At 36.8% G+C, this 10,698-nt stretch overlaps 3 protein-coding genes across 4 annotated transcripts in view; 2 read left to right on the forward strand and 1 right to left on the reverse strand.

The window, feature by feature from the left end:
* The first annotated feature begins 8 nt into the window (after window positions 1-8).
* Window positions 9-3,199, forward strand: LOC111377332. 2 transcript variants are annotated; one of them, XM_023000410.1, is made up of 2 exons: window positions 9-540; window positions 1,856-3,199. In XM_023000410.1, exons 1-2 carry the CDS (start codon window positions 252-254, stop codon window positions 3,160-3,162), a joined length of 1,596 nt encoding a protein of 531 aa, XP_022856178.1. In that variant the 5' UTR covers window positions 9-251; the 3' UTR covers window positions 3,163-3,199. The 2 variants fall into 2 exon arrangements, with proteins under 2 accessions (XP_022856178.1, XP_022856179.1); XM_023000411.1 differs by having other exon boundaries at window positions 1,946-3,199.
* LOC111377339 (spindle pole body component 110-like) lies at window positions 3,187-5,442 on the forward strand. Its single transcript, XM_023000418.1, has 3 exons — window positions 3,187-4,679; window positions 4,845-4,896; window positions 5,332-5,442. The coding sequence occupies exons 1-3, from the start codon at window positions 3,187-3,189 to the stop codon at window positions 5,440-5,442; spliced, it is 1,656 nt and encodes a 551-aa protein (XP_022856186.1).
* Window positions 5,443-6,559: 1,117 nt separating this feature from the next.
* Window positions 6,560-10,698, reverse strand: part of LOC111377334 — a 5,743-nt gene continuing 1,604 nt past the window's right edge. The window contains exon 2 of the mRNA XM_023000412.1: window positions 6,560-6,908. Coding sequence (XP_022856180.1) covers window positions 6,849-6,908 — 60 coding nt within the window. The 3' untranslated portion in view covers window positions 6,560-6,848. The remainder of the gene's footprint in view (window positions 6,909-10,698) is intronic.

The raw sequence follows: 10,698 nt of genomic DNA on the forward strand, positions 1-10,698 counted from the left end.
TCCTAAAACAGGAGTCAATTTGTACTTTAATATTTCACATGTTAAATTGCCACTGTGAGGTGATTAAGAGACTAATTAAAGGGGGAGAGAGATGAAAAAATAAGATTGTAATATAGCCATGTATCCACAAATATTCTTCTGCTAAGTGCTACTTATGGGTCGGATACGTTAAGATATCACACTCTGAAATACAATAAAGTATTGCAAAGATAGCTGGTGGTTAACTTTTACTGAACCATTCTCACAGATATATGTTCGTAGATCCTTCTCTACTCATGGAGGTTTTCGACACGTTTTTTGACATCATTTTCTATATTTATCAAGTTATTAATAGCCCTTGTGATGTCTTGATGTTCTCAATGGATCTTCAGCACCACTGTCGCAGGTGTGGAGGCTTATTCTGCAATAGCTGTACCCAGCTAAGGATGGTGTTACGTGGACAAGGTGACTCACCATTGCGTATTTGTGAACCCTGCAAAAAGTTAGAAGAGGCAGCACGATTCAAAATGCGGCATGGGCATAAAGCTAAAGCTGGAAAAGGTATGCTTTTTTAGATTTGTTGTTGTCTGAGGTTTAAATAATGGTTCCGTGCATAGCCGCTCAAGTTCTTTTATGTGATGTTTCTTCTAGTAAATGGAAAGCTAAAATCTTGCTTTGAAGTTCTGGGTGCTGCATAAATTCCACTTCTTTTTCTGTTTCCTTTGTTCATTTCTAAGGAGCTCTTTGCTATTATCCTTTAATATAAGGATGCGTGCATTGCACTATATATGAATTTAAAAGGGATTCCTACAATTTTATACAAAAAATAAACTACTCGTGCGTTTTTATGTATGTTAAGTTGATGAGAAGTGTCACACTATCACTTTCTAGTTTAAGAAAAGGGCAGAGGTGACATTGAAAAGTAAGGTTAGCTAACTTTTCTCTTCTATTTGTCATTTGACTTTGAGTTGAAAGAATTAGGTAAATTGTGGTTGGAATAACATTACAGATTAGAATGTATTTTTACACTAAGATTTTAGTTTTTAAATTTGTCATGAGACCAAATATATTACTAAATGGTAATATTTTAGTGTTGCAAGGGTGTGGATGAAATGGTAAGCTCTCAGTGATTTAACAAGTCCTGGTGGCAATCACTCTCGCATAAGGAACAAGCTTGCCAATACTTTAGAAGGAATTAGCATTACATTTGACATTTACCTAAAAGATCCGTTTTCGTATCCCTTTCTTTCTTATACACATGGTAAGAACGTTGACCATCTTTCAGAATGAATTTCTCAATCTGTTCTTCATGAGTAGGTTATAATGGAAAAAGATGACCCAAGCATTAAGTGTATTACGCGATTTGATAGCAATAAATGATTCGGCTTGTTGAATAAATTTTGCTGTTCTTTGTATTTCAGTGATAAAGATAGAATAAAAAATTACCCTATGTTATACATTCTACAATGCCTGAATCCTCAAGTTTCATTGTCTCTTCTTGATCTCTTTAGATATTTGATTTTTACCTGATGAGAAGATAAAATAAAATAAAAGATCTCTTTGGTTTTTGAGGATTTTTATGATGTGTTGACATATTATATCTAGAATTTCGTTAATTAGTCATTGATTGCTTGAAAGAAAGATGTGTGTCTATCAAAGTTTGAAAGTGGAAAGGATCAAGTTTTAGACCTTTTTTCCTCTACAATCTGCTGTTTCAGTATTTATTTTTCATTTTAAGAAAAGAGGTGAATGCAAAGAGGAATGCCTTGAAAATCGAGATGTGGCACATTCCAAAATGCTCTGTGATTCAATAAATGGGATAGCTATACTGTTTCACATAATGTAGTCCACACCATATTGCTTTAACTCCTTGCAGATGGTTCCAAACTTGCATCAAATAAAGAGGATGAAATTTTGAATCAGATTCTGGCTAATGAAGATATGCTTTCTGGTCCACAACTGACAGGCAGCGCGTCATGTTCGAATGTTAAGGAAACATCCACTGCGAATGGAGGAGATATAGGTAGAAGTATTTCTTTTGATCAGCCTGCTCAAGCTTTAGCAGAAGTGGTATCTGCTACTCCTGAAGACTTGCGTCAACAAGCCCTGGTTGAAAAAAAGAGATACAGAACTTTGAAAGCAGGAGGAAAATCTGAAGAAGCCTTAAGATTTTTTAAACAGGGAAAGGATCTTGAAAGACAGGCCGGAGCTTTGGAGTTATCTCTGAAAAAAAGACGTAGAATGGTTTCCTCTTCCAGTTCTATGAATGAAATTCAGCAAATTAAAGATGATTCTACATCAACTGGTGAGAATAATAAGCTCCCCATTCGGAAGAGCAAAGAAAAGGATGATCTTGCTTCCGAACTCAAAGAATTGGGATGCTCAGATGTCGACCTTCTTGATGGTGAAAGGGGGCAAGCAGTGATGAGTTCGGAGGGTGAGTTTTCCTCACTTCTTGAAGAAATATCTCAAAATCCTAGTACGGAGAAGGGAGTTGTTGGCACTGATAAGTCTAAGGTCATTGCTCATAAGAAGTTGGCTCTCGAGCTGAAGCGTGGAGGGAAACTTGCTGAGGCCAAAGAAGAATTAAAGAGAGCGAAAATTCTTGAAAGGAAAATTGAGGAAGAGGAATTTTTGGGTGAGGCCAAGGATTCTGATGATGAACTTTCTGCGTTGATATGTAGCATGGATGATAATAAGCATGATGATTTGTCGGCACAGTTTAAACACAATATTAATTTTGATTTTGATAACTTAGTTGGCATTGCTGATGATGTTGGTGTAGATGGCATATTTGAGGTGAAAGCTGAGGACATGGGCGATCCAGAGATTGCTTTGGCCTTGAAATCATTAGGCTGGACTGAGGACCCTACTTATTCAGAAGATTCTGGTATTGAGGTTGTACCTATTAAAAGGGAATCATTATTAACCGAGATCCAATCTCTGAAAAGAGAAGCTCTGAATCAGAAAAAGGTGGGAAATACTAGGGAGGCATTGGCACTGTTAAAGAAGGCAAAAGTACTTGAAATGGAACTTCAGAGTTCTGATTCTCATGGAACTGATTCAATGGGTCAGGAGTACGCAGAACTTCAGAAAGTTTCAATCTCCCAATCTGCGGACAGACCTTTCATTCCTATCAAGGTGGGTGTTGAAAATGTAAATGACAGGAAAGATACAGGCTGAAAATCATCACCAAAGAGTAAATTGATGATCCAGAAAGAGCTTATTGCCCTGAAAAAGAAGGTTCTTTCTTTGAAAAGGGAAGGGAAATTAGATGAGGCAGAAGAAGAATTGAAGAATGCAAAGGTCCTTGAGGAGCAGCTAGAAGAGCTGAATAAAGCTCCCAAAGTCGATCACCCAAGCGCTAGCAATAAGCAAACTTCCAATATTACAACAATTGATCTCGGAAATGAAGCAGAAGTGACAGATGTCAAAGATCACGACATGAATGATCCTACTTATCTTTCACTTTTGAAGAACTTTGGGTGGGAGGAGGAAAATAATGAAAACGTTCCAACCACTTCTTCCAAAGAAAATAAAAGTGCTTCTAAATACACTGGTCACTCATCAGTCTCCTCTGTCACACAGGCCAATGCCAACTTTGAGACTGGGACATCTAGAAAAAGTAAGAGTGATATTCAGAGAGAACTTTTAGGGTTAAAAGGAAAAGCTCATGCCCTGAGACGCCGAGGAGAGGTTGAGGAGGCAGATGAAGTGCTAAAACTGGTCCGATTGTTGGAGATGCAGTTGCAAGAGTTTGAAGTACCAATACAAAAAGAAGTTTTGACTGAAAATAGTGGAGGACATTCTTCCGTGGATGCTTCACAAAATGCCCTTTCTCTTCAGATGGATGGCCTCAATAGCCTCGTCGAAGATTTAGGAAGCAAAAATAAGATCACAGCGGAGAAACCAGAAGTTCGTGAATCCATGCAGCCACATATTCGTGAGCCAAACTCTACTCAAGCAACTATGTCTCAACTTGAGTCAAGTTCCTTTGAACAAGATATCATGGCACATAAGTGGAAGGCTGTCACCTTGAAGAGAGAGGGGAAATTAGTGGAAGCGAAGGAGGAGCTTCGAAAGGCAAAGCTCTTAGAAAAGCGCATGGAGGAGGATAGATCTCATCCTAACACTAGCTCTAGTTATACATCAGCCTCTGATGTCTCTTCTGTAGAAAGGAAAGAGGCCAGTCCAAAGTCAGTCTCCAAGCCATTGTCTGGCCGTGATCGGTTTAAACTGCAGCAGGAGTCGCTTAGTCACAAACGTCAAGCACTTAAGCTACGAAGGGAAGGTAGAAGGGAAGAAGCTGATGCTGAATTTGAACTGGCAAAAGCTCTTGAATCCCAATTGCAGGAGTTGGATGCACATAATAAAACAGGGACTTCTGAAAATGCTGAATCAGTGGATGATGTTAGTGTTGAGGATTTTCTCGACCCACAACTTCTGTCTGCTTTGAATTCAATTGGAATGGAACACACCAGAACTAAGCCCCAAAGCATTGAAAGACCTGAGTCAAATAAATCTGTGATATCAAAATTGGCAATGCCAATGAAGAGAGAGAGAGAGCAGTTAGTTGAAAGGATCAAGGCAGAGAAGGTGAAGGCAGTGAGCTTAAAACGTTCTGGAAAGCAAGCCGAGGCCCTGGATGCTCTTCGGAGGGCCAAATTTCATGAAAAGAAGTTGCAGTCCTTAACTTTCCAGTGATAAATTATCTTCAGATTCTTTCAAGGTTGAGATATTTTCCACTACGATATTTTGCACATTGGCTGCAAGTCAATCTAGATGCTTGAGGTTGGTTGCAAGACTATATGTAGATGAAAAGAATATACAGTGACTTCTTTTTTCAATTTCTCTATGTATTGTAGGACGTCTATGGTTGCTATTTGTAACTCAATTATGATTGAAAAAATGAATGCAGTACATTTTGATTGTAGATGGCCTTCGAAATGGTCTTGTATGTTAGCATTGTTCTTGAAAAACATCTTTCCTTAGGAGAATGGAAATTGTTTTTACTTATGGGTGCCAAGTGCTCTAAACTTTAGCTAGAAGGGCGTCATCATTTGTTAATGAATTATTTATTATTTATTATTTAAGAGCCAACAGAACAATCGGTCTTGGATGCTCATAAACATGGAAGAACGCTCGCTAGTTGCTTTTATTGTGCAATTTTCACCTAGTTGGGATCTAAGTGACTATTCTTACCAAACCCAAACATGTCCTTTCTTGTCAATGAAAAATTGTACACCTCCATGATTTTCGCTCTTTAACTAAAAAGTGGTTCCGAAAAGTCATAAATTATATTATATAGGTTCACAAGTTTGTCATCACATGTGAATCATGTTCATTCTATAGGTATCAAGACTTAGCATGGTGAAGGCCAGCTTTTTGCCAAGTGAAGGAACCATCTTTAAAGAAATGAGCTTGACACAATCGACTAAGTTAAATAAACTTCATCCTAGTTGAGTCATCCAGGTTCAAATTCAATATTTTGGTAGAATTCGTCATAATAGGTCCAAATACATGCTATTTTTAATGTATTGGAACCACCTCTAGTAAATATCAATGTCTAACAAACTTCATAGATAATGGAACTATCGTCAGGTGTCTAATACGCCTAAGCTAATAACTCTCGCGAAAAAAGCATTAGACCTTCTAGAGGAAATCACATCAACTATAAAAGCCTACATCTACACTAATAGTTAGTGGGACACATTTGTTTGCACAACAGGAAGGCAATCTCACATTATATTCTAAGTATTGTTGCTGCTCTTCATAATGTTACGATGACTAGATCATATATTACATTTCATTCGAATAAAAGTAAAATGCTTGCTGAAAAAGTCACCATTCACCTTAGTAGAGATCATTGGTCTCAATGGCAATAAAATCTCTAATTTATAATACTTCTTAAAATATAAAATATTCAATGTATTGAAGGGCTAACTGTCAACTAGATCTATGGTGGTCTCTACTGATGAATAAACGTTATTTCTGCCTCGTTAAATTTCTCATTTTTCTCAGTCATAAAATCATCGTTCACGGTCTTTCAATGTCGACCGAGTTACTGATCATGACGAGGACAAGTTTACATCAGATTTTTGCATTTTAGTCGATGCTAATCTTGTGGCTTAGAGATGTACATTAGGGGTGCGGACCTAACAAAATAAGAAACATTGAAATTATTCAACGCCTACATCTTCTGTCAATCTGTGTTAGTGGTATGCAATGCAAGAATAACAACCAACAAAAATTTAAAGAAATCAGCCTCTTTTTAGATTCAAAAATCCCAATTAGCCAATACTCGAATGCACCACATTTCCACTTGATAAAACAATAGGCTAAAACTCAAGAAAACAAAGTTCACTCCAGAAATCTTTTCCAGCTCAAGAAACTGGAAGTAGAATATGACTTAAAAACCCAGTCCAGCTCCAACAAACTCACCAGGTGATCACAATTCAGAGTTCAGACTAGAGCAAACCATGAGGCGAGCGAAGAGAGCTTTTCTAACTATGTTTCTCATATCTCCATGTAATGATCAAAAGATGGAGTCGACTCTATATATAGTAACCACCTATAAATCTAAAACAATAACAAGTAAACATTGTGGAGGAGATATATTTTATCAAATGGAACTTACTTATCAAGTAGTACATACTACATAGCGTTTGGTTCTATACAGACAAGAAAGAATTGACCTACTCTCTTTGACTCTTCATTACCATCCTATTATCCCAAACCAGAATCAATCTAAGCCGCCTCATTAACAGAAAAGTACCTCCACGTTCTATTTTAAGAAAATATGCAAATGTTTTAGCAATTAAGTAAATGTAGATCAACTTATTCTTTGTCCATAAGCTTATATTCGTAGCTTAGGAGCTTCTCTGGAGTCCTGCGGAAACACTTCGGCATCGCCTTTTCTTCGAAATGCCCTGCATTATTGTTATTAGTGTCACCAAAACTTCCGCATGAAACATTAAATTTAGAAAGAGCATGAGCACTGAGAAAACTACTTAATTAGTGAAAAATAGGAATTGAATGACATGGTTATGCTTCTTATACTGTGCCTCACTAATAAATATCCAATTTTTGACCATTGTAGTAGGATTAATCAAAATCATATCAAACAACTAATGAAGAGACAAATTAGAAGAAGACAAGCACGTTTGGTGTGGATTAAAATCTTGACAGAAATATAAGTAAAAGTCAACAACTAAATTTAAATGCACATTTCATGGGACCTACAACTTTTAAACCAAACATTTCATCAATTTTTATCAAAATATACTAAATATCTGATTTTCAGCTACACCAAACAAGGCTAAATGTTTGGAAAAACAGTAATATGACACAAGTTACAGTCAGAGGCACAGACAAATCAGCCATGGCTTTGCGTAATGTGGATCCAAAAAGAAATGAACTTCTAGTTTAAGTCAAGTCACATTTTTTAAACTAGTCTAATGAGCACAAGTGAGTTCATAGTTAGCAATGAATAACGCTACAATTATATCATATATGCAAGGGAAATTTGTAGAGGAGGTCCCGAACCTTTCAAAATAGTACATATAGGCACTGAACCTTTACATTGGAGTGGATACGTTTCAAACCTTTTAAAAATATATGGTATGAGGACTTTTGGAGAGTTTCTATCCAAAAATCCATTAGTCAACTAAAAGTTTGTTTGACCATTTTTAAAGGAAAATATGGTACATTTCCCAACTAAAACTATTAAAATATTAAAAAAGGTAATAATAAGAAAGAGATATTCTTTTGTGTTATTCTGCAGAAATTTTCCCCACCCCCACTTCCACTCTGCCATGCATAGTAAAGAGATTGGGAAGATTTTCACAATATATATTGTTGGAAAAAATGGTTAATGGGTCAACTTTGAGCCCAAATTTCAGTGGGACCCACCTTTTAATTAATACGGGACCTAGCACATTCACGTTCTACTCCGTGAGATGATTAACGTGAAATATTTATTTATCGAAAACCATTTAAAATTGAATGAAATATTAAGTGTTAAATTAACCCACATAAACTAAGGATTATGGAAGAATTTGATTTTCCAAACACTTATCCCACATAGAAAAGTTAGGTAACTTTGGTGTAGTTTATAAGGTGAAAGTTTGGAATTGGGTTTGGGCCCCAAGGGGTACCAATAGTTTTTGGAAGAGGGAAGATCTATATCCTATTGGGTTCGGTCATAAACTCGCGCGCGCGCCGCCGTCACCGTCCGTCCGACCGGCCGGCTCGACACGAGCACATGTCCGAGTCCGATTCGTGCAGGAACGGGTGGACCTTTACACTATATTAACTTTTTGGGCCAAATTGTAAATAATCAAATTCTTGGGTACAATATGAAATTTAAATTTTGGCTTATTCCGGGTGTTTTATTTTCTTTTAACAGTCGACTGTTTACCGACCAAACAGCCAACTTAACAGACACGACTTTTTGAGGCTTGTCTGAAAGGTGATGACTGTTTGAATGGCCACGAACAAGTCTATAAATAGCCAGCCTTTCTACCAAAAAATACACACCATTTTCATTGCAAACTTTCTGTACTTTGAATCTCATTTCCCTCTCTCTCGTTCTGATATTGTCTCGAAGTAAAAAACACTTTGTTGAGTTCGTTGGAACTCCTACAGATTGCAGTGCTGCTTTCGTAGGAGACGAAAATTTGTTCTATTCTAGGAAACGATTGCTGGACGCCTTTAGCACCATTGAAGGCAGCAAATTCGTTTTAAGGAAATATCGTGAAATCGGTGGACTCGAATTACTGTTTAGATCCTGTTGATCAAATTCTTACATTCAGGTGATTCTGTCGGATTGTTTTCGAAGGAGTAACTTCAAACTCCAGAAACAACATATATATATTGTGAAAACTGAAACTTGAAGCCTTGGAGGCTTGGACAGTGTTTTGGCCTAGGGTGGAGGGATCCAGGGATGACTGTGCACCGGGTATTCAGAGATTAGTTTGCTCATATATGGTGGTGATATCCTACCAATTTCAAAATTGGATCTATTAGATCAAAAAATTTCCCTTTCATCTTCATTTTTAATCTTGTTTTATCGAATCTTCTAAAAGAAATAGAAATCTAAATAATATTTAAGCTAATTTGACAACGTACTTTAGTATTGTTTGTGGCGCGAAGGGGAGAGGATGGTCACATTTTTTTTTTTTTTTGAAGGTTTGGTGGAGACTAATGGCAGTGGGGTGAGGGTGGGAGAAATTTTCTATGGAAGAAGATGAAAGGATTTTCCTTGCTTTTTTTGGTTTTTAATTTGACTATTTTAATTTTTTTAAATGGAAAATGTAAAATCACCATTTTTCCCTTCTAAAAATTGGTCAATCGCTTGACTTTTAGTTAACTAATGAATTTTTGGACATGAAACTGTCTACAGGTCCTACAACATTTTTTAAAAGATTTAGGTCATATCTGCTATATTTAAAGGTTTAAAACCTATTCGCACCATTTTGAAAGGAGTGGGACCTTAGATGCAAATTTCCCAATTTGCAATTGTCTTGTTCAAGAAGCAGTAATAGATTAGTTAGGTCTTCAACTTAAAATATAAAGCTAATGGGACACGAGAACGATATAATGCTCAATTCGTTGCAAAGGGATACACACAAACCTATGAGATTGATTACACAAAGACATTTGCACCTGTTGGCAAAATTGAATACAATCTATGTACTTCTCTTGTTAGCAGCAAACTTAAATTTGCCCTTCCAATAACTAAACATTAAAAAATGCATTTTTAAACGGAGAATTGGAAGAAGAAGTCTACATGACAATACCACCACGTTTTTGCACGGTAAACGAGAGGAATTGAGTCTGCAAGCTCAAGAAGTCTTTATATGGACTCAAGCAGTTATCTAGAGCATGGTATGACAAATTTGCAAAGGTACTGAAGAGGCAAGGATATCAATAGGTACAATCAGATCACACTATGTTCTTTAAACAATATGATGATTGGACCAAAACAATCTTGATTGTATATGTTGATGATATAATTTTGACGAGAGACAATATGGTAGAAATGGAGAAACTAAAGAATGGTCTAGCCACTAAATTCGAAGTAAAAAATCTGGGACAAATACCACACTTCTTAGGTATGAAAGTGGCAAGGTCAAAAACGGACATCAACGTCTCGCAAAGAAAATATGTCCTTGACCTCGTTAGCGAAATTGGAATGTTTGGATGCAAACCAAGTGATACACCAATTGAAGTAGGAAAGAAAATTGAGAATGTAGGCAACTCATTGGACATACATAGATACCATCAATTAGGTAAATTAATCTACTTGTCACACACTAGACCAGATATCACAATTACAGTTAGTATGGTGAGCTAACATATGCACAAACCAAAGGAAGTTCATCTCGAATTAGACGACAAGATACTCAGATACTTGAAGGGATCCTTGGGGCAAGGACTATTCTTCAAGTAAAGTGAACGAAAAGATGTAGAAGTTTTCGCACCGATTGGGCAGGTTCCACAAAAGGTAGAAGATCGACTACCGAATATTGCACCTATGTATGGCTATGGTAACATGGAGAAGCAAGAAACAAATGTAGTCGCCAGAAGTAGTGCTGAAGCAGATTTTAGAGCGGTAGCACAAGGAATGTGTAAAGGATTGTGGTTGAAGAAACTTTTAGAAGAGTTTCATGTTACAATAAGTTCCCAATCAAACTATACTACTATAACAAAGCCGCT

Source organism: Olea europaea, unplaced genomic scaffold, assembly GCF_002742605.1.
Source record: "Olea europaea var. sylvestris unplaced genomic scaffold, O_europaea_v1 scaffold164, whole genome shotgun sequence".
In the NCBI taxonomy this organism is placed as follows: Eukaryota; Viridiplantae; Streptophyta; class Magnoliopsida; order Lamiales; family Oleaceae; genus Olea; species Olea europaea.